This window comes from Sarcophilus harrisii, chromosome 1 (genome assembly GCF_902635505.1).
Source record: "Sarcophilus harrisii chromosome 1, mSarHar1.11, whole genome shotgun sequence".
NCBI lineage: Eukaryota > Metazoa > Chordata > Mammalia > Dasyuromorphia > Dasyuridae > Sarcophilus > Sarcophilus harrisii.
This window is the reverse complement of record NC_045426.1, coordinates 210,087,426-210,112,082: the sequence shown is the minus strand read 5'-3', so window position 1 is coordinate 210,112,082 and position 24,657 is coordinate 210,087,426. Positions and strand designations below refer to the sequence as shown.

General features: G+C 32.5%; 1 protein-coding gene across 18 annotated transcripts in view; it reads left to right on the top strand.

Annotated features, from left to right (window-relative positions):
- The window catches only part of PPIP5K2 (diphosphoinositol pentakisphosphate kinase 2), a 99,935-nt gene that overhangs the window by 42,143 nt on the left and 33,135 nt on the right, over nucleotides 1-24,657 (top strand). For all 18 annotated transcript variants that reach the window (XR_004234213.1, XR_004234218.1, XR_004234216.1 and 15 more), the window contains 12 exons: nucleotides 2,467-2,568; nucleotides 6,276-6,362; nucleotides 6,985-7,060; nucleotides 7,161-7,270; nucleotides 9,828-9,913; nucleotides 11,554-11,679; nucleotides 11,831-11,952; nucleotides 12,264-12,446; nucleotides 12,894-13,035; nucleotides 16,441-16,664; nucleotides 20,862-20,989; nucleotides 23,089-23,203. Coding sequence is in view for 15 of the 18 variants with exons in the window: in XM_012541019.3 (XP_012396473.1) it covers nucleotides 2,467-2,568; nucleotides 6,276-6,362; nucleotides 6,985-7,060; nucleotides 7,161-7,270; nucleotides 9,828-9,913; nucleotides 11,554-11,679; nucleotides 11,831-11,952; nucleotides 12,264-12,446; nucleotides 12,894-13,035; nucleotides 16,441-16,664; nucleotides 20,862-20,989; nucleotides 23,089-23,203 (1,501 nt within the window). In the remaining 3 variants the exon portion in view is untranslated. The remainder of the gene's footprint in view (nucleotides 1-2,466; nucleotides 2,569-6,275; nucleotides 6,363-6,984; nucleotides 7,061-7,160; nucleotides 7,271-9,827; nucleotides 9,914-11,553; nucleotides 11,680-11,830; nucleotides 11,953-12,263; nucleotides 12,447-12,893; nucleotides 13,036-16,440; nucleotides 16,665-20,861; nucleotides 20,990-23,088; nucleotides 23,204-24,657) is intronic.

The following is a 24,657-nucleotide window of genomic DNA, read 5'->3' as shown; positions in this document are numbered from 1 at the left end:
TCATTTACTGTATCCCATGGAACATTTATTAGTTAATAAAAGATTTGTTTAACAATATGAAAATGTTACAGCATTGGGTTCAGGTATATGCAACCCCCCTCATCTCCATAGAGGGAGCTATCTTCTCAGAAGCTTAGGGGTATAGTGATTCTCTTGGCTCTAGAATCAACTATAAAAATTACAGAGTCCTTACATGTTACTCTTTTCAGTATCCTTAGGTAATTAGGTTGCTACACCATTGACTATAACCTTATGGACCAGTCAGTTCTCAGAAAGTTTCCTTACCTTTTAGGGGAAAAAACCCAAAATTTTAGCCTTCTGCAGGGACACTGACAAATATTGTTCCTACTAGATCCAGTTTAGCTGCCTTGCAATATTAACTGTTCTTCCCTTCTCCTTCTGAGACATTTAATCAGTTGCCATATTTTGTTGATTCCAGCTCCATATCTTTTCTGTTCACCCATATTTCTACGCCTGATTAACACCTTAATTCAAGTGTTCATCACTTCCCATCTGGACTGGCTGTTGCCATTTCTTTTCTTCTCAACTAAACTCCTTCAAAACAACTGTCTGTACTTCACTCTTATTAGTCTTTTAAACTCTCTTAAATTTAGCTTTTGACGTCATTTAACTGAATGAGTTAATCTCTCTACAGATAGAATGACACTTTTTCAGTCCTTAAAGTCCATAGCATTTGACGTTATTGGACATTTTTTTTCTCCTAAGTTCTCTCTGTTTTTTATGTGACACTATTCTTAGTTATCCTGACCATTCTTCATTTTTCTTAAGTGATACTTTAGAGCCATATAATTCTCACTAATTGAGTATCTTCCGAAAATTTGCCTTGTATATTCCCTTTTTGGTTTATACTCTCTCACTTAATGATCTCATTTAGTGAGCCTTCATAAGTTCAGTTATCTTTCTGAAGATGATCTTGATAATCAGTCCTAAAGTCTCCTTATCTGAAACGGGAGTGCTCTTTCCCCCTTTGCTTCATAGAATACCTTCCTTCAAGATCTCAAAGGTCAACTTCTTTATGAAGCCTGACCTAATTCTTCTAGTTACTAGGACCTTCCCTTCAAAAATTACTTTGGGTATATTTTCTTGTCCATCTTTATGTTTTGCTCTACTCTTTCTGGCTCTTTTGCCTTTCTCCTTAAGCTCCACTCCCTACCCCACTAGAATATAGGCTACTTGAAGATAGCAGTTTCATTTTCAACTTTAAATTCCTAACACTCTTTGGTTATTTGATTATTATCCTTCATGCTTAAAGAGGACCAGAGTGACATCACATTGTTGAAGTCAAGGTACAATGTGTCTGACTGTGATTGTTCAGACCAATACAAACTCAGAAGTCTCTTACCATAGGTAGGCACAAAGAGTTTATATGAACATGAAGTGGAAAAATAGAAATTTGAAATTAATTTAATTTTGAACTTAATTTAAATTTGAACATCTCACATCTCATGTTTTGTTTTGTTTTTTCTTTTTGAGTTATTGCAATTCTTTGTTCATAGAGCTTGATGCCTTCTTTGATGTACATATGCTATGATATACTGACATGCTGGGCAATCTTTTGCCGTTCGCCTGTGTATCACAATTGATTTCAAAGTGAACAACAACAAAAACACTCAGTAGGGTGACTGAAAGGAAAATAGACATCTTATAAATGCTTGTCAAATTAACTAATTAATGGAAAATGCCCTCTCACTAATGCAATAATGATTTGGATGCCTGAGAGATTGTGACTTACCCATAGTTATATAAGCAGTGGATTTCAGAGCTAGAACTTGAACCCTTTCTTCCTGGCTCTTAGGCCAGTCTTCTATCCATGCTGCTTCTTATTTATAGGTTAAATATGTATTTAATCACAACAGATAAAATTAGTTAAGTTCATCTTTGATATCAAGCTGTTGAATCTTATCATATTTATAAAATATAATTTTCAAGTATTTGCTAGTGCTCAAAAATATGTAGTCACAAAAAGTCATGACAAAGAATCAGATAATTTTAATTAAATATCTATTGATTTTATAAACATTTATTTTGCAAATGAGTAAGCACATGCAATATAAAATGCAAAGATAAAAAAGGCATTCTCTTACTTCCTTCTACCCCAGTCCCACAAACCTCCTTATAACATATCAAATGTTTATACAGTATAGCAAGTGTAAGTTCTTGGTAGCTTAGATGTAGTGGTTTCTCCATTCTCATATCTCCAACTGCCTTTCAGAAATCTCCCTGGATTTTCAGTAGACATTTTAAATTGTTAGTTTTTAAATTATGTATCTAAGAAACAAGATTTTGTGGAGCCAATTTCTCAAATTTTGAAGACTTTCCGTAAGTGGCATCCTCATGAGAATCTTTAGAATCTTGATATTTTTATACTGTTCTAAATCCAATTTTGAGATCTAAATATATTGTCTTATTTTGTCTGTTTTTTTTTTTTTTTTTTTTTTTTTTAAGCAACATTATAATGCGAGAGCTTGCTCCACAGTTTCAGATCCCCTGGTCAATACCATTAGAAGCTGAAGATATCCCAATTGTACCCACAACATCTGGGACTATGTAAGTTTTCATTTATATCTCCTCAGCATTTGTTTGAACTGTCACAGCGAAAATGAAGTATTTAAAGTTAAAAGCAGTAGTTACCCTCTGATTTAAAAAAAAAAAAAAAATGATTTAATATTTTATTTTTTCCATTACAACTTTTAACATTCTTCTAAAAATTCCAAATTCTCTCCCTTTTTCCCTCCCCATTACCCTTCCCCACCTTGGAGAAGGCAGGAAAGGTTATACATGTGTGATTATAAGAAACTTTTCCATATTAGTCATGTTGTAGAAGAAAACATAAGGAAAAAAAACACCCTCAAGAAAAATAAAGTTTAAAAAAAAAGTATGCTTCAATCTGTATTCAGACATTATCAGTTCGTTCTTTGGGGTCAGGTAACATTTTTCATCAAAAGCCCTTCAGAATTGTTTTGGATCATTATATTGCTGAAAAGAGCTAACTAAGTCTCTCACAGTTGATCATCTTACAATATTGCTGTTACTTTGTGCACAGCGCACTTCTCTTTACAGCAGTAAGTTTTCAGGTTTTTCTGAGAATTTTCTGCTAATCATTTCTTATAGCATCATAATATTCCATAATAATCACATACCAAAATTCAGCTAATTTCCCATTTGAAGGCCAACTCCTCTGTTTCCAATTCTTTGTCCCCAGAAAAGAGCTCCTATAAATATTTTTGTACATATAGGTCCTTTTCCTTTTTGTTTTTTATCTTTGTTGAGATATGGACCTATTAGTCCAAGGGCATGCATGATTTTATAGTCCTTTGGATATAGGTCAAAATTCCAAATTAGAATTGTTCCAAGTTTGAATTATTCCAAATAGTTCCAACCACTCTATAGAGTGATTGAATCAGTGTACAACTCCACCAAAGATGCATTAATGTCTTATTTTTCCCATATCCCCTCCAACATTTGTTGTTTTCCTTTTCTATCTTTTTAGCCAATCTAATAGGTATGAGGTAATATCTCAGAATTGTTTGAATTTGCATTTCTCCAATCAGTAGTGAATTAGTTTTTTGTTTTTTTTTTTTTTTTTATCCATAAAGATGGCTTTGATTATTTCATCTATCTTTTGATCACTTAACAGTTGGGAAATGGCTCTTTATAAATTTGACTCCATTTTCTATATATTTGAGAAATGAGGCCTTTATCAAAGAAACTTGATTCAATGTTTTTTCACAATTATTTTTGCTAAGCTGTAATCCACCTCCCTTAACGCCTTCCTCTATTCATTCAGTTCCCCTCAACTCCCCTCTTCTGTTCCACTAGAAAAGCTTTTTCTTGCTTCTTTTATGTGAGATAATTTGCCCTGTTCTATCCTTCCCATTCCCTTCCTCTCGGTACTTTCCTCTCTTACCCTTTAATTCCATTTTTAAAATAATTATTCCTTCATATCCAATTAATATCTATCCCCCTCTATCTTTATATATTCCTTCTAACTGCTCTTAGACTTAGAAAGTTCTTATGAGTTACAAATATCATCTCCATGTAGGAGTATTATTAAGTCTCTTATGATTTCCTTTTTCTGTTTACCTTTTTATGCTTTTCTTAAATCTTGAATTTGAAAGTCATATATTCTATTCAGGTCTGGTTTTTTCAAGAATGCTTGAAGATCCTTTATTTCATTAAATGTCTATTTTTCCCCTGAAGCATTAAACTATTTTACTGGAGTAGGTGATTCTTATTTGTAATTCTAGCTCCTTTGCCCTCCAGAATATCATATTCCAAGCCATCTCTGTCTTTAGTGTAGAAGATGCTAAATCTTATGCTATCCTGACTGTGGCTCTATGGTACTTAAATTGTTTCTTTCTGGCTGCTTACAATATTTTCTCCCTTACTTGGGAGCTCTGGAATTAGACTGTTATATTCTAGGGAGTTTTCATTATAGTATTTTTTTCAGGAGGTGATTGGTGGATTCTTTCAATTTGCTTTACCTTCTGGCTCTAATCTATCAAGACAGTTTTCCTTGATAATTTCTTGAAAGATGATGTCTAGACTTTTTTTTTTTTTTTTTTTTTTTTTTATCATGGCTTTCAGTAGTCCAACAACTTGTAAACTATCTCTCCTGGATTGATTTTTGAAGTCAGTTGTTTTTCCAGTGAAATATTTCCCTTTGTCTTCTATGCTTTCAATCTTTTGATCTTGTTTTATTGATTTCATATAAAGTCCTTAACTTCTATTTGCTTAGTTCTAATTTTTAAAGAATCATTTTCTTCAGTGAGCTTTTGCAACTCTTTCTATTTGGCCAATTCTACTTTTCTCCCCACTGAGGTAATTGGGGTTAAGTGACTTGCCTAGGGTCACACAGCTAGCATATTCTACTTTTTTAAGGAGTTTTTTTCTTTGGTGATTTTTTTTTTAACCTCTTTTCCCGTGGTCAATTCTAATTTTTAAGACATTCTTCTTCTCATTGGCTTTTTATACCTTCTTTACCATTTGGAGTACTCTGTTTTTTAAGGTGCTATTCTCTTCTGTATTTTTTGGTGTCTCCTTTACTAAGCTATTGATTTTCTTTCATCACTCTCATTTTTCTTCCCAATTTTTTCCTCTACTCTGATATGATTTTCAAAATTCTTTTTGAACTCTTTCATGGTCTGTGATCCATTCATATTTTTCTGGGCAGTTTTGGATGTAGGATGCTTGGCTTTGTGATCTTCTGAGTTTGTGTTTTTATCTTCCCTGTCACCATAGTATCTTTTTATGGTCAAACTTTTTTCTGTTGTTTGCTTATTTTCCCAGCCTATTTCTTAATTTTGAACTCTTTGCTTTGTTTGTTAAGGTAGGGCTTTCTTCTAGGTTAGAGGGTACACTATCTCAAGTTTCAGAGGTTTTGTACAGCTATTTTCAGGGATAATTCTAGGGATCTGTAAGTTCTCAGTTCTTCCAAGGTGATATGATATTAAGGAGAAATGTTTTTACTACTCTCTTGGCCTCTCTTGGTCTGTGAGTAATCACAAACACTCATTTCTGCCCTGGAACTGCCCTGAGGGTCCTTCTACTAAGGCTTCAAGCTCTGGTATGCTAGTGCTTTTCTTCATCCTGGAACTACTCCCCAGGACTATGACCCTAACTCCTTCCAACTAGTTGGTGAATCCCCTATCTGTGGCCTGAAAACTCTAGAAGCAGCTATTATTTCTGCTAATTCAGTGACTTCCAAGACTTGCTGTACTAGCACAGCCTATGTGGGCTCTAATAGTATGTATTTGTTTATGTTGTAGTAGAGTGTATTGGGCATGAATGTGTTGAGTATATTGGCTGTGAAATTATAGCAGGCTCAGACTAGAACAACAATCCGATTTTTAAAATTTGGCTTAAGCCATTTGAAAAACTTTTTCAACTTTTTTATTATTACTCAGGTAAAATTGCAAGCTCTCAAATGTAACTTTTCTTTGTCCTTATACATTGTAACTTCATTTAATAAATTTCATTGTGATCCAGGGTCTTCTTGTATCCTGATTTTCTTTTTTTTTATACTTCAAAATACAAGTGAAGTTCATCCTCTTCTTGAGAAATCACTTCATTAGGAGTATAGAAGTACTCATATAACTTAATGTCTCATTGTTAAGTAATATTTTTTTCAAATTTGTTAGGGATCATCTCTGACTTTAACATTTGATAGCTTTAAATATATGTCTACAACTTGTTTAAACCTAAAATTTTGTAAATTTTAGATTCATGAAACAGTACAAATTTTTCTCTTTCAGGATGGAACTTCGGTGTGTTATAGCAGTTATACGTCATGGGGATCGAACACCAAAGCAGAAAATGAAAATGGAAGTGAGACACCAAAAGTAAGTTGTAACTAATTTTCCAGACTCAGGACTCTTTAAGAGAATAATTAATATTTAGGTCTTATTTAGTTTGCTTTGTTGATTTGATTTTTCCTTCCTACAGATTTTTACAGTTTATTTTTAAAACTTTCTAATCTGTAAAAACATCTATTTAAAACTGTGTCTTTACCAGAAAAGTGGAGGTGAAAAAAGGAAAATATTCACAAGTGATTAAGAAATAATCTTTCCTTAGCTTTGTTGTTGTTGTTTGCAATACTGTTGCACTTACTCCTTTCTTTCTTATTGTCTTCAGTGTTCTGCAAAATAGAATAAAGCAGATGTAGAAGTTTCTGCAATTTGTTCTGGGAGATAAAATATGAAAACCTGAGCATCCAAGTAGAATTGTTAAACAGTCTTTTTTTTTTTTTTTTTTTTTTTTTTTTTAATGTAATAACCTCAGAATAGAGACTATTTAGGGATTGTCTGTATATTCCATATTATAAAACATTTGATTTCCATCATGGAAGAATAATTTAAAAGTATTTTCTTGAATATTAATTTGATAAGTGTTAAAGGGGGCATACATTTTATCAAATAAAAAGAGTTGTTTTTCAACTAATAATATTCTTTGCCTTCTCTTAAGATTTTTTGATCTTTTTGAAAACTGTGATGGATATAAAACTGGGAAATTAAAACTGAAAAAGCCAAAACAGTTACAGGCAAGTTGTTTTGACCTTTTTTTTTTTTTTTTCTGGTCTTCTAATGTGTATGACAACTGCTACGTAAATCAATATTCATGTGTCTTAATTTATTTTGTAGGAAGTGTTGGATATTGCTCGACAACTTTTAATAGAACTGGGACAAAATAATGATTCTGAAATTGAAGAAAGTAAATCAAAACTTGAACAATTGAAAACTGTATTGGAGATGTAAGTATCTTTAGATAGAACTAGGCTATAAGCTTTTTAGCAGTCCCTACGCGTTTCAGAGAATTTTTCTCAAGCCTATCCGTGTGTGTGTGTGTGTGTGTGTGTGTGTGTGATGAGAAAATAGTTTTCCTGTTGAAAAAAATATTGGTGCGTTGCAATACAAATACTTCTTCATTAGTAGTCTTAGTTTCTATAAGAAATTGATATAGGAACTGATCTGTGAGCTTTTTGTTATGGAATAGAGAATATGATTATTAAATTCACTGAATCAAAGGCATAAAGCTAGGGGGACCTTTTTTTTGTATATTAAAGCTTTTTATTTACAAAGCATATGCATAGGTAATTTTTCTAACATTGACCCTTGCATAATCTTTTGTTCCAAATTTTCCCCTCTTTACCATCACCCCTCCCCTAGCTGGCAAGTAGTCCAAAACATGTTAAATATGTTGAAATACATGTTAGATCCAATATATGTATACATATTTAAACAGTTATCTTGTTGCACAAGAAAAATCAGATCAAGAAGGAAGAAAAAGAAAAACTGAGAAAGGAAATAAAATGCAAGCAAATAATAACAGAGAGAGTGAGAATGCTATGTTGTGTTCCATATTATGTTCCCATGGTTCTCTCTCTGGGTATTGATGGCTCTCTTCATCACTGCACAAGTGGAACTAATTTGAATCATCTCATTGTTGAAGAGAGCCACGTCCTTCAGAATTGATCACCTTATAGTCTTGTTGCTGTGTATAATGATTTCCTGGTTCTGCCCATTTCACTTAACATCAGTTCATGTAAGTCTCTCCAAGCCTTTCTGAAATCTTCCTATTGGTCATTTCTTACAGAACGATAATATTCCATAGCATTCATTATACCATAATTTATTCAGCCATTTTCCAATTGATAGGTATCCATTCAGTTTCTAGTTTCTAGCCACTACTAAAAGGGCTGCCACAAACATTCTTGCACATACAGGTCCCTTTCCCTTCTTAAGAATCTTTTTGGGATATAATCCTAGTAGAAACACTGCTGGATCAAAGGAGATGCACAGAGCTGGAAGGACTTTGAAAAGTCAGCTAGTCCAAACACATCATTGTACTGAAAAAGAAACTGAGGTCCAGAAAGAAGTTATTTGTTTAAGGTTAGTGTAGTAAGTGACAGAGCCTAGATTCAAACCCAAATCCTCTGACTCCAAATTCTTTACATTACACCATGAATTTCCTGAGTTGATCAATCCAATACAGTTAGCAGAAAGACTTTACTTAACTCAAATACTGAATAAATTAAAGCATAAAATCGTTCATTAAATCTTCATTTTGATATGCTTTTTAATGATATAAGGTCATTTCATTTCATTTTTTCTTTCATCTACAAATTCATTGTAGTCCTTGTGGAAAATACATTATTTTCCCTTTGAGTCTCTACTTGTAATTGTTATGGAGTTATTTTCCATCTATTGTGGGGAATCTCTGATATTCTATAATTTTCATTCTGCTTGGTATTTACTTTGCTTTATTCATCTCTAGCTAGAGCTGAATTCTTGAATTGGAATTTTGTGCCAGGGGCAGGTTCATCTCCTTTTTATGTTTTCAGGTGGGTTAATAACCCTGCCTTGTCTGGAACTGACTCCCTTAGATTCCTGAAATTACCTCCACCTCCCAGATGTCAACCCTTTTAGATCTTAGAGCTTTAAAGCACTGATTCTTCAGCACCTTCTCTGGTATCTCAAGACAGAATATTAATGACCTCCAAATCTTTGGTCTTGAGGTGGCCTAATCTGAGTGCTGTTATGAGTTCACTGCTACTCCTCATCATTTCAAGGCTGTTTTCTGATCATGCTGGGAAGTTAGCCTTTTCTAGTTTTGCTGATCAGAACCCACTTTGTTATTACATTCAGATTTTCTGGTTTACTTTTTGTGCTGTTGTAAGATAAAAATCACTATTAATCACATTCAACTTATTGATCTTTATTTGATCTAATGACCTTTAGCGTTTTGTTTAAGTAAGTACGTAGTATCCTAAGCACTGTATTCAGCCTTGATTGTCACAGAATGTGACAGTATTTAACTGTGACAGGAGTCCAGCTTCATAGTTTCTTTTTTACTTTCTTATCCAACAAACATTTTTTAAAATGGCTATCACATGCAAAACCTCTTTCAGCATGATGGGAATACAAAGAATGAAATGTATAAATCTTTTTTCAAAGACCTTTTATCTAATAAGTATACAGAGAACGTAATACATTCAGTAATCTTAAAAAGATTAGAAGACAGTAATCTTAAGAAGATTAAGAAGGCAAGAATTGTCTTGTAGCTGAGAGGATTCATTTGGTGAGCACAAATTTGTAGTGGCTTTAAGCAAACTGGTTTCATAATTTTTTTTGTTCATTTGCTTGGAGAGAGGACAGTGGTAGGGTTAAGTCTACATCCTAGCAATTTTGCCAGTTCAGTTATTATTGATCATTTTTTAATTTTTATAACATTGAGGTATATCAAAGTTGTATATGTGTATTTTAGGCTTTCCAACAGCTATATCTAAATACGCTCTTTTCATTTTTCAGGTATGGCCATTTTTCTGGAATAAATCGTAAGGTCCAGTTGACATATCTCCCTCATGGTTGTCCAAAAACCTCTAGTGAGGAAGAAGGTATGACATTATTAATATATAGCATTTTTGTCTCGAGGCAGCTCATCAGAGTGGCTAACACACTAGCTATGGAATTAGGAACACCTAGGTTCAAGTTCTGCCTCTGATGCATACTAACTCTGTGACCACAGGCAAGTTTCTTAATTTAATAATGCGCTAGACAATGCTCTAAGAACTACAAGTAATAGGGAAGTTCTCTAACTTCATGGGAGGATAGTGTTTCCATACCTGATCATCAGTAAAATCATAGGCCTTGAAAACCCTAGTTACCCTTTAAAAACCTGTACAGTTGTACATGTGTATGTATGTACATAGATTGTATATAGTTTTATTTACATATATACATATAAAATACACATTATGTTATATGTACATAAGTAAAATTTTATATGTAGAGGATCTAAATATTTATACAAGATTAGTCAACATTGCTTACCTTAGGAAAGTCTTGTGAATGACTTCAGCGTTAGTAACTAAAAGGATGCTATCCTAAAGATGAATGCACACACACATAAGGTGGATTGCCTTTTTGCCACTTTTAGTCATTTTATGAACTAAAGGTCATTTATCCTCTGACATTTCTGGTTGATTGTGTACCAAGACCTTCACCCCCCAACTCCCTTTAATTCTATCAATAACTATAGAAATTCTACTTCTTTCTCCCTCAAAAAAGATATGTCACCTCTTTTAACAGAGGAATGAGAAAATTGAATACACAAGATGAAATGTCAGAAAGAACAGATTGATGTGATTAGGAACATATGCATGAGTTGTTGCAACAGATATTTCTGCATATGTGCTAAAACTTAGAGACTCAAAAGAATGTTCTCCTTTGGAAGCAATAAATTATAGTCTAAAAGCATTTCCATTATTCCAGATGTTAGGCACATTCTATCTTTTTCATAGGATTGTTTGTAAAAACAACATGTTGTTTTAAATTCCAAAGTTCTGTGTGAAAGGGAGAGTCTTGTCTATTGCTGAAAGCTCTTTGGTTTGGGGGCATTTGATTTGCAGAAATACCTAAGGGTCAGATGCTGCCATGTCTAATAAATAAGAGGTTAGTAAGCAGGTATAATAACTCCTTTTGGTCAAAAAATGAAATGTACTTAAAAAAAAAAAACCACCTGTTTTCTTTAATGGCTTATAAACTTCAAAAACACATACAGAAAATGTTTTGAGTAATGTCAACATTATTGGAATAGGTATATAATATTCCAAGGTGATTGTAACTTTGAAGTGTAGTATTTTTTTACTCAATTTTTAAAAGGTCATTTCTTTATGAGAATTGAAATTTTGTGTGTGTTAACTAACCCAGAATGTAGGATTGGGGGGTATATCATATGTATTTTCTTGTTTCATTAGGTTCATTAATCGTTAGACTTTTTTCTTAATCTACTATCTTAGAACTTTACAAATAATTTGTTGCTAGAATATCACATCATTTATTATAGAAAGGTCCTGCCCTTTCCAGGAAGGAATTCCATTATAGAACAATAGGTAGATAATAGACCTTGGAATCTGTGTATCCATGAAGGAGTTTGGCTAAGAAAACAATTTGAATCCAATTTTTAAAAAATATATGCATATATATGCACACACACACACATATATAAATATATATGTTTCTTGGTATTTTTAAGACAATCGAAGAGAAGAGCCATCTTTACTTTTGGTTCTGAAATGGGGAGGAGAATTAACTCCTGCAGGAAGGGTCCAAGCAGAAGAACTTGGAAGAGCTTTCAGGTGTATGTATCCTGGAGGACAAGGTAGTTATCAAAGTATTTTCATGATCTTTTCTTTTAAAGACTATTTATTATCTTTTCTTTAAATTCATTAATAGTGGTTAAAATTATGTTTACAAAACTACAAAAATTATTAGGAAAAAATGTAACTGAAATGATTGAAATCTGTTTTTAGGTGACTATGCAGGGTTTCCTGGTTGTGGTTTACTTAGATTACACAGTACGTACCGACATGACCTCAAAATTTATGCTTCTGATGAGGGACGAGTCCAAATGACTGCAGCAGCTTTTGCAAAGGTATCATGAATTTTTTTCAAAAAAATTATTTCCTGCCTAAAACAGTGAATATTTTAAATGTCTTTGACCTGATATATATATACATATATTAAATGAGTATTCATGTGAATATCTTAGAATTGTCAATACTCAAAACTTTAAACCAGAAAACTTAGGTGGTGATCAATTTTTTTAATAACCGAATCGTCTCCTCTATAAAGTATTTAGTTTTTATTTCACAGAAATAATTTAGAAGATGAAAATAAATGTTATTGCTCTTTCTATTCCTTTGTATATTATTTTTATGTCTGTGTTTGATTTACTATGTTTAGGGACTTTTGGCTTTAGAAGGTGAGCTTACCCCCATTCTTGTCCAGATGGTAAAAAGTGCAAATATGAATGGACTTTTGGATAGTGATAGTGATTCCCTAAGTAGTTGCCAGCATCGTGTGAAAGCAAGACTTCATGAAATACTTCAAAAAGATAGAGATTTTACTCCTGAAGACTATGAAAAGGTGAGACATTGTGATGTGTTTCTTCCTTTTCCCTTCCCCCCATTTTAGTGCATTCCATTGATCAAGATTATTATAAACTGGGAAGATTCAAGAATGGGTAACTGGAAAAGATGCTTTCTAAAAGATAAAAATGTTAGAAATTGAATAGGTGTGGATAAAATGGAATGAATTGTATTTAAAGCCTTAGAAACTGAGTTGAGGAAGTGCCGTCATTGACTCCTTCCTCTGTAATTTTTATATAGACATTCTATCCATGTTGCTGTACTTTTAATTCAACATCAGAGATTAGTATGGCTGTGGAAGTTTAGTATACTTCATATACCTTTATTTAATCTTTATCATATGAATTTTTGTCAGTTGTGTTGATAATTTTTTGCATGTTTTTTTTTTTTTTTAGCAAATGCTTATTTAGGCACGACTAACTATAAAAACAATGTCTTTCTGCAGCTTAATCCATCTGGGAGCATTTCTGTTATCAAATCAATGCAATTAATTAAAAATCCTGTGAAGACTTGTGATAAAGTTTACTCTTTGATTCAAAGTTTGACTTCTCAAATCAGACAAAGAATGGAAGATCCCAAGTCGTCAGGTAAAAGATGTGTTTCAAAATTTTTGTATTGGTCTTTGGACTTAAAACATGTATCTATCATATAACTTTTATATGCCTATATTAATTTGGTGCAACAGACATACTTAACTTTAATAATTTACACGTTTGCAATCCTTCTAAAACAAATTGCATTGTGTATCATAAAATTTATGTAACAAGAAATACAGCCAAATTGAGTTTGATTTTTTTTTTTTAAGAATACTTGACTGAAAACTAAAAAATTTAGCTGCTAGTCCCATCATAACTCCGTCACCTAACTATTTGTCCATGGGCAAATAACTTCATTTGATCTTAGTTTTATCATAAATAATATTAGGAAAGAACAGCATGGTACAACTATATAAGAGCACTGTGGTCAAAAGATACATATTTTAATTGTGACCTGTATTTATAATTTGTGTGCTCTCTCTGGCCCTTAATTTTTCATGAAAAACAATGAGAGATTAGGAGGATTCGAGAAGATGGAGAAGTAGATCAGAAAATTCCAGCCTCTCCAAATTTCCTCCATAAACAAAACAAAGAACTGAGCCTCAGAGTGTACTTAAAGTAGTTAAAAACAAAGTTACAGCAGAACAGTGGTTCTCCTGGGACAGTCAGAGAACATTCAAGGAAAGATACCAAGTTGAAAGTTTGGCCAACGTGAAGTGTAAACACCTTCTAACTAGCTCCGATAAAACAGTAAGTAGTAAACCTGGGATTAGCTGAGTTGAGAGATAACTTTCAGCTTCAGCCACATTAAGTTTTACTTCCCAGACTGTGGGAAAGCGGGGAACATTGAGAGAATCTCTGCTGATAAGTAATGCTAGGCCCAGCTGTGCTGCTGAGACATGGCTCTGAGCAAGAAGGAACCGGCACCTGGTGAATGCAGAAGTGGTGGAGCAGGAATTCTTGTCAGGAGGGCAGGATATTTGGTTTCAGGTGCTAGGCCAGAGGAGAAAATTGTAGGAGTAACAGAGACCAGAGGCACCAATCCTGCAACCCAGGAGTAGAGGTGATTGCACTAACAAGCTCATATTTAAAAAGAGAAGAAGGAGGCAGTCAAAGCAGAAGAAATCCTGCTATAGAAAGTTTTTATGGAAATGGGGAATCTTCTGAGATAAGACTCTAAAGTTTAAAAAAAAAAAAAAAAGCCTCTCCTACACCAAAGAATAATGGTAAATAATACCTACCCCCAAAAGAATTCATAGAAGAACTGAAAAAAAAAAAAAAATAAAACAAAAAAACCTTAAAAATCAAATAAGAGAAATTGAGGATTTTTTTAAAAATAAGATTGTGAAAAGATAGATCAGCAAACTAGAAAAGGAAATCTTGAATCTTAAAGAAGAAAATGACTTTTTTGAAAATTAGAATTGGGCAAGGGGAAGTCAGTGAAGTTATAAAAGAACAATAAATAATAAAATATAAAGAATTAAAAAATAGAAGAGAATGAGACATCTCATAAGAAAAAAAACAGATCAAGAAGAAAAAAAATAAGAATAATTGGACTACCTGAATGCCTGTGACCAAAAATAAATCTTATTACTGTCATAGAAGAAATAATTAAAGAAAATTGTTCTGAAAGATTAGATCAGGAAGGGAAAGTAAAAATAGAAAAAAATCCACCAGTCATCAGTATGATTTGAAAGAGATCCTACAACGAAAATCTATAGGAACACCATTGTTAAATTTTTAAGCCCCCAGATCAAAGAGGAAATTTTACAAACAACAACAAAATTCAAATACACTGGAGCCACAATTAGAATCAAACAAGACCTGTCAGTGGCTACAAAAAAAAAAGACCAAAGATTTTGGAATGATATGTATCGAAGATCAAAATTACTAGGGTTGCAGCTGAAAATACTATACAGCAACATTAAATCTAATCCCGAATGAAAAAAAAAAAAAAAAAAAAGAAAGGATATTTAAAAATATGAATTGCTAAACTTTCAGGATTTTCTTCCAAGAAAAACCTGAACTTAATAGAAAATTTGATATAAAAGATCCAAGAGAAATATCAGGTGTAACGTCAAAGACTAATTTCAAGGAAATCATGGAATACACCTGTTTACATTTTATACATGGAAGTGTAAACTGTATGTCTAAGATTGTCATTAATAATTGGGCATTTCAGAAGAAAGATTGGGGTAGAGAGCTCAATATGATTTGATTCTAAAAAGCAAAGTTGTTTTGGAAAAACTAAAAATAGTAATTATGTTACATGAATGAGGAATGAAAGCAAGAACTGATGTAGAGAAATTAGGCTAAGAGGGCTGGTAGTTCTGAAGAAATGGGTTAAAGAGGGAGTAATACATACATACACATATACATATATTGGTCTGAAGATCCCAAATTTATGAAGAAATAAGAGGAGGAGGGAATAAGATAAGATTTAGAAGGATGTGTAGATTAACAGGACTGAAATAAGGTATATAGATTAATTATAAAAGAGGGAGGGGAGGTAGAGTGAGTGGAGAGGATAAGGGAAGGATCCTGAGTGGTGGGTGAGGTTAAGTAATAACAAGGCAAGCTAGTGGATAGGAAAAAATTAGAATAAGCAGAAATACAAAACAAGATACACAAATGCAGTAATAATGATCAGGAGTAGAATTTATTAGAAAAAACACTTAGGAGTAGTAATCATTGATCTCAGACAAAGTCTAACTTAAAAAATTCAACCAAAAGAGAGAAATCTACATAATATGTCAGCCATATTAATATTGTTTTAGTCTAAATAGTATAAGTTTGAATATTGCTGTAGTATGGGAAATGTTGAGTTGGTGAATTTAAAAAGTATGGAAAGACTTGGACATAAGAATGATGTTATTCATCTTCTGAGAAATACGACATATAAGTGTGATGTAACCTTACATAGATGTAAATGAATGTATTTCTATATGATTATAGATACCTATGTCTGTGTCTCTGTGTGTGTATATGTATGTGCTTAACTGTAGCCTGCTTGGGGATGGAGGGGAAGGGAAAAAAAAAGAATAGAGTAAAAATGTTGCATATGTACAATAGACTTAACACAGCAGAGAACAAAAGAAAACATACAATGAAGCTAAGAAAAGATGGACAGAATGTGTTCTATTATTATGTTGTGTGTGTTCTTGTATACATTTTCCTAAAATGGAAATTTTTTATATATTTTGAATCCTCTTTTTATGTTTTGCTGTGCACATGACAATTTTTCTTTCTTTCTCTTCTTTTTCTACATTGTATAAGTTTTAAATAAATGCTGAATTACATAGCTTCTAAGTAATTAGGGCCAAATTTGACCTCAAGTCTGACATACTCCAGCTTTAATATCTACTGTACTGCCTAATGTATGGTTAGTGAATGGTCTCTGAAGTCCAAACTTTGCATTATTGAAATATTGTTTGATAATTTATTTTCTTGTTTTAGACATTCAACTTTATCATAGTGAAACATTAGAACTAATGCTACGTCGATGGTCCAAGTTGGAAAAGGACTTTAAAACAAAGAATGACAAATATGACATCAGTAAAATTCCTGACATATATGATTGTATAAAATATGATGTACAGCATAATGGCTCCTTAAAATTAGAAAATACAATGGATTTGTATAGGCTTTCAAAGGCATTAGCAGATATTGTTATCCCTCAGGTAAGTACTAAAATATAACAATCACTTTTTTGCAATGATTGATTAATGGGTGGCATTTTATTAGATAGGTTTTTTCAGTTTAATTAAATGTTTCTATATTCAGTACCATAATTGTTAAAATGATGAAGATACTATAAGATTTTAGCTATACCTTGAAAATAATAACTATGTGACAGCTTTTACTTTAATTCTAAATGTTTTTGTTTTGTTATATAAATAGCATGAATAAGTAAAAAAAAAAAAAAGTTATTTTTAGAAGAGAAGTAATACAAAATTAGTAAGCATAGTGATTAATGAGCTCTATATTACAGCACTCAATTAGCCAAGTTTCTACTTTGTGCCCAGTGCCTATTTATTTTGTTAAACAAAGGAGTGTCTTTAAAAATATATATATTTTCCCCAGTTACATATAAAAATAAACCTTTTTTGTTATATATGTAAATTTTTAAAAATTTACATATTTCCTTATGAATCTTGTTGGGAGAGAAAACTCAGAACAAAAGAAAAAAATCCACAGGAACAAAACAAGAAAAAAAGTGAACATAAGCATGTGTAGATTTACATTCAGTTTCAAAATTTCTCTCTTTTTTCATCTAAAGTTTATTGGGATTGCCTTGGTTCACTGAACTGCTGAGAAGAACCAAGTCTGTCACAGTTGATCATAACACAGTCTTGCTATTGCTATGTACAATGTTTTCCTGATTCTTCTTGTTTCACTCGGCATTAATTCATGGAAATCTTTCCAGGTCTTTTTAAAATCGGCCTTTTTTTTTTTTTTTTAATAGAACAATAATCTTCCATTATGTTCACATACCACAACTTATTTGGCCATTCCCCAATTGATGGGCATCTATCCATTTTCATGTCCATCACCATTTTATCAGGAAGTGGATAGCATGCTTTATCAGTGCTTTTTAGAATTATAGTTGGTTATTTGCCTTCATCAACATTTTTACATCTTGCAAAGAATTGTTCTTTTGGGTTTGCCTAGGTTTTCCCATGTTTTTCTGAATCCATTCTTTTTGCTATTTCTCACAACACAGTAACAAAAGATTCTTATTAAAGAAGAATTCAGATATATGTGTGTGTTCTTGTAACTCACGTAACCTCATGTAACTGAAACCTGCATTAATAGTGCAAATCTTGACTGACATCAGCATGCTAAAATCAGCAGCTTTGTGGTCATGGTGTAGTAATTTTAACTTTTTTTGAGCTTCCTTGTTAAAACTTAATTTTTGTCATCTCGTTTTAATATTAGAAGTGTGACTATACCAGTACACAGATTCACATTGGTCCACTCCTTAATAACATTCTTATTAAATTTTTAAACATTTTTTGAATTAATTTTGAGTATTCCATCAAATTATTCATCTGTCTACACTCTGTTTTGGGACAGATGGAATAATTTTATTATGTCTGTATTCTCTTACCTGATTACATCTTTCTGTTTCAAATTCTAAATTAACTTTACAAATTATGGTCTTGCACATTTTCCTAGGAAACCTAAACTTTACATCTTAGAAAGTCAAAAGGGAGAATATACTTTCCACCTTTGTTTGCTTTTGATTCCTGCAAATCTGTAATGCAAATGAAAAATGTTTTTGGCTATTTACTTGGTGATAACTTTCTTTGTTTCAAGTCTTTGTATCTTTTCCCACTCAAAGCCAACCATTGCTTTTCCTCTTTTGGCCTGCTTTTTTGTCTAAACATACTCTCCCTTAATCTTTTGGGTCTCAAAAGGAAAATTGTGAAAGGGGACAGAAAATAGAACCACTGATCCTGAAGGATGGCATAATGTTAACTTAATGATGTGGTGCAAAAACATATATTGAAGTTCTAAGACTTTCCCTATATAGGCTAGCAAATGTTGGGGAGTAGGGGTTGGATCCAAAAATATATATTGGGGTTTTGGCCAATGTTGCAAGTGCCTCAAAAGCATTTATCACCTTAGACCTTCTCCAAATCAAGAGACAAAGAGTAAGCTAACTTCCAGAATGGAGTTTTAGCCATTAATAAAAGAAGGACATGGGCTAAGTTCCTTTCTAAGGAGTTAATGTAAGTTTCACTAAGAAACATGTCTTTCATATGCTCTCCCAACTCTGTTTCATATTAACCATTCCCAGTGTCTAATTGTATCCCTTTATTTTATCTGTAATCTATTCCCCTAAATAAATCTACCTTTTGCCAGAGAAAATGGCCATTGTGAATTCTTCACATGACCAAAACCTCAACTTTTGGTACTGAACCTCACATCATAGATCAATGGCAACTAATGAGATCCACAAAAGAAATGTTATAGAGAGAAGAGGTACCTAGGATAGAGCTGTGGAGGATCTACACAAATGAATATTTCATAAAGGAGAACACAAAATCATTAGGCAGATAGAACTAAACAGAAAGAGGACAGTATCATAAAACCATCCGAAAGAGTGTTCAGAAAAAGAATTTCCAGTTAAAAATCTATATCTTACATTGGGTCCAGATGACTGAAGGGGAAAGTGATTAGGTAACCTTGCACAGCCCTCCTTCACTTAAATCCAGTTTATTTACATGTCATGGCATCACCTTCCTGATATCATGGTCCTCTTCAACAAAGAAGCACAAAAAAAACCCCACCACTACCTATGTTATCAAGTGGTGGAGAGAAGGTGGAGAGAGATTTGAAAAAATGCCATTGGTTCAATTATTGCATCTATTCAGATGATTCCCATTTCTGTTTACCTACCCTCAGGCTCTTTACAAAGCCCCAGTATGACTTAAGCAAACTATTTATTTGACTTCACCGTGTCTAAAATAGATTTTGATATATTATTTCTTTAAGCAACCCCTCTTTGCCAGAAGTACCACCAATTTTCTAGGCAACCCTTCTTTAAAAACCTTCATCATCTCCAATTCTCTTTCTCAATCCCTCATCAGATCAGTTGCTAAATTTTGTTAATTTTATCTTCACAACAAAGCACATACTTAATAAATTTGTAAGATGGACAAAAATACCACTAGGATAATTGACTCATGATATTTTTATCTTTTCATTCACTAAATGGAGTCTCTTCTCTCCATCCATATGGCCATAATTCTGGTTCAGGTTCTCATGCCTAAGCTATTGAAATAGTTTCCCAATTATGCCTCCAGCTTTTCTCCTTCTTCTATCCTTCTTTCATTCAACTATCAAGATAGTCTCACTAAAACCTAAATGGTTTCCCTGCTCAAGAAATTTCAGTGATTCTTTCTGTCTCCAAGATAAAATATAATTCCTTGACTTTAAAGCCTTTCATGGCCTGGATCCAATTTATCTTACAAGGTTTATATCACATCAATTCACATAATCATACAGTCCGACCAGATTGTCCTGTATACTGCTCCTGTATGCTGCTTCTTGAATTTGGTATTATGTTTCCTATCTGCTTTTGTTCAAGCTGTGCCTGATTTACCCTTCCCCCTTGCTACTGATTGCCTTTTAGAATCCCTAGCTTTCTTCCACGCTTAACTCATATGCTGCCTTTCCTATCAATATGCTTTCTATTAATTTTGTCTTCTCAAATAATCCTGACAGTATTGATCTTTTTGAATGTTATTTTACCTTCTAATCTCTATACTGCTTTGATCTTCTCAAGTACAAGAATTTAACATTTTTAAAAATTAAAATGCTTAGATTGGAGACATTTTTTAGAATTTGAATAAACAAATGGCAGAATTAATTACGTTTATGTTAAGAAGGTTCTTGAAAAAAATTTTCCATGCAGTTTTAGATTATTTATCTTGCTTATATGACTTTGTTTAAAGAAACAATATTTAGGTTTGCATTTAAATTTAGGAAACAGGTACTTGTAGAAAAAAGTAATATGAAATGAAACAAATTGTACATTTAAATGAAGATGCATGGATGATCATCGTTGATTCACCATTTTATTTCTCCTAGTTCCCATAGATCAATTTAAAAAATGCTGTCAAGTTGCATGATACTTTTAATATTCTTTAAAGTCAATGTTTATGCATAAATGTTATTTATATTTTGTTAAATAGAAATTATACTAAATAATTTAGACAATATTTATAGGTACATAAATTTAAATTAGGAATGGTCATACCCATCCATTAACAATTAATCTTCCTTATAATATATATTTTTTGTCATCAATATTTTTCTTAGTGATGTTTGAAACCTCATATTTCTATTACTGTTATCTTTCTCTTCAGGAATATGGCATATCTAAAGTTGAAAAACTGGAGATTGCCAAAGGCTATTGTACTCCTCTAGTTAAGAAAATCCGATCAGATCTTCAGAGAACACAAGATGATGACACTGTAAATAAGCTCCATCCTCTGTAAGGGATATTTTTAAAGTTTGTGTGTGTGTGTGTGTGTGTGTGTGTGTGTGTGTGTTATGTACAAACCTCATTAACTCTAATTTAACTACTAGGATAAATGTAAAAATATCTGAATAATTCATATAGAAACTATCCCGATCTAAAGTTTCCAGAATTACTACAATATATAAAATAAACTGTTATTTGCTATATTGGAGGATTAAGAAGTACTAAATTGTAAAGCATTACATAGTCAACTAAAATTATTTTTTGGCTCACTCCTGAAGAACTTTGGCAAAATAATAGAACTAGTACCTATTGAATAAAGATAGAGCAAAAAAGACTTGAGATGGAGTAGTGTGATGGGTAAGAAGAGAACTGGGTACAGAATAATGTCATGAAAACCTAGAAATTAAAGAGTATCAAATTTCAGCTAAGAGAAGATTCTTTATCTTAATTGCCATCTAGCCTTAAGTACTTAGTACCTCTCAGGCACTGTGATAAGCAGTAGAGATATGAAGAGTCAAGGAGTTTATAGTCTGGTGGTTAAGAGAATGTACAACTATCTACAAACAAAATATATATACAAAATAAGAGATATGAGGGGATACCCTCAAGTCACCCTTTTGTGGAAGGTATTATTGATTACACTTTTTTTTTTGAGTTTTTTGATGTATTGTTTGGTTGTGCTGATTTTTTCTCTTCCTTTTGTCTTTAAAAAATATTATTTGTGGACAGGTAAATGTTGCGCAGTGCATGGAGCACCAGCCCTGAAATCAAGAGGACCTGAGTTCAAATTTGACCTCAGGCACCTAATACTTCCTAGCTGTGTGACCCTGGGCAAGCCACTTAACCTCAATTGCTTCAGCAGCTAAAAACAAAACAAAACAAAAAACCTTGTTTTAAATAATACAAGAAATAAAATGTACAGAATACATGTAGAAAAAATATATACAGAATAAAGTGGGGATAATCAACACAGAGAAAACACTAACTTTAAAAGAGATTGGGAAAAGTTTCTTTCAGAACATGGACTTTTAGCTGATGGTTGAAGGAAACCAGAGAGATTCCAGACATGAATTGGGGTGCAAGAGGGACAGTTAATGGAAACCAGGGAGTCATTAAAATTCATTAAATAGAGTGAAGTGATATGATCATATTTGCACTCCAGGAAACTCAGTTTGACAAGTGATTGAAGAATGAGTGGGAAGAGACTTGAGGCAGGGACACTATCCAGGTATGAGCTAATAAGAGCCTGCACCAGAACAATAGCAGAAATAGAGGAGAGAAGAAGCAATATAGGTGGAGAGGTTAAGGTTGGACAAATACATAATAACTGAATTCATGGGAGCTCATAAGATAAATAAGTGAATTACCATAAAGGAAGAAAAGGGTCATTGTAGAGACTGAACAAGGGTACAATCTACATAGTTAGCCTGTGTAACCTAAATAAAGATAGAGCAAAAAAGACTTGAGATGGAATGGTATGATGGGTAGGAGGAGAACTACGTACAGAATATCATGAAAACCTAGAAATTGGAGAGTATCAAATTTCAGCTAAGAGAAGATTCTTTATCTCTGTTGCCACCTAGCTGTAATCACTGAATGGGTGCAGTTTCAGTCATCTGAGACCTGTTGAGGACAGGTCCAATCATTTGCGTGTCATGGCATCACCTCACTGATATCATGGTCCTCATTGAGAATGAAAGCCAAACAACAACACCCAGCTTCCCATAAACAATATGTGTCTGGGGTTTTCCTTTGGGGTCAAAGCACTTTTATTTCATGAACCCTAGCAATTGTCTGATAAACCTTAACTGGTGATAATCCTACTTAGCTCTTTTCTAACATATCAAAGTAAAATAATAATACTTTTAAAATTGCATTCTACTCCATTTGTGATTAGATTCGGTTTTGATTCTTGCTTCCTAGAATGAAGATTTGGGCTACAAAAAATATCTTTGACAAAGTCATATAACTATGATTGGTATGATGTCAGTTATCATGGCTTTTGTAATATTTTTTAAAATAATATTTCTCATAAAATCCTGTTTTTGTCTTTTATAAAATAGATTATGTCTTTAAAACTTTAAAACACTGTCTGCTTCTTACTGTAGGTATTCCAGAGGTGTCATGTCCCCTGAACGTCATGTTCGTACTAGATTATATTTCACCAGTGAAAGTCATGTACATTCTCTACTATCTATCCTTCGTTATGGTGCCTTATGTGATGTAAGTTTAATTACTAGTACGTTTCATTCTGTTTTACAAAAGTAATGCTCGGAACTTGATGTTAAATCAGTTTATTTTGATATGTGAACCAGTGAAGGATATTTTTCATGTGCTGACCCCTGGAATATCTCCCATCTGCTGAATCACTCTCATTCTTTCCCACCTAAAATTTACCTATAATCTCCTAAAAACAGAGAAGATAGATAAAATGTCAGAATTTTAGGGGGGAAACTAATTAATCCTTTTAGAAAATGAATAAATAATGCCTAATTTTTCTGTTTTTATAACCATGGATTTTAAATATCAACTTTGCATTTGCTACCAATGGGATCTTGGGGGAATTATTTTAACCTCTTTGAACTTTAGTATCCTCATTGGCAAAATAAAAGAATTAAACTTAATGATCTCAAAGATTCCTTCCAGCTCTAAATCTATGATACTATTTTAGATTTTCTTGAAAATGAGACACATAGTATATCATACTTTGGACTAAGAAAACAAAATTCTTCCAAAGCTCCAAAATAAGCTTATAGCAGAAGTTTTTTTTTTTTTTTTTCCAAATAATTTTATAAAAATATACATGTATAAGTTACATTATATATTTTCTTTATATGTATATGCACAAATCTGTACATATGTATAATTGATCGTGAATCATGGTATAGTGTCTGAAGAGGTGGTCTTGAAACCAAGAAAATTTGAGTTCAAATCCTACAAATTAGCTGTGACTCTGGGGAAGTCATCCTTCTTAAGTGCTCTAGTCCCAAGCTTCTTAAATTATGATTCATGATCCCATAAGGGATCTTGTAATTTAATATGGGGATTGCAAAATTATGATTTGTTATCAGTAACTTTTTATTTTTATATAGATATCTTAGTGTTATGCAAAAATTTCTTGGGTGAAAAGGAATCATGAGTGGAAAAAGTTTAAGGAATCCTGATCTAACCCACTAGAAAAATGTATTGTAGAGGAAAGGTTAACCTGAATTAATAGAATGTCATCTAGAAATTCCCTAAAGGAATAAAATAATAGAACTGATACTTATTCCTATATACAAAATTTTTACATATATATGAGTTCATTAACAGTATGGCATCACAGAAAAAGTACTGGATTATGAGGATTATAAGAACATACATATATATATATTCAAATTTTAGCTCTAACAACAATATCACCATAGCTAAATCACTTTGATTTAACTTCTTTTAAATTAAGGAAATTAGTGGATACTCTAGGATTCTTTAATTTTGTTCCTCATTACTTACTCTTTATTCCTTTAATTTCTTTTTTTTTTTTTATTGCTAAAGCTAACATTTCTAGTACAATATTGAATAGTCATAATGATAGTGGGCAAACTTGTTTCATGCCTAATCTTATTGGGAATGCTTCTAGTTTATCTCCATTACATATAATGCTTGCTGATGATTTTAGATAGATACTACTTATTATT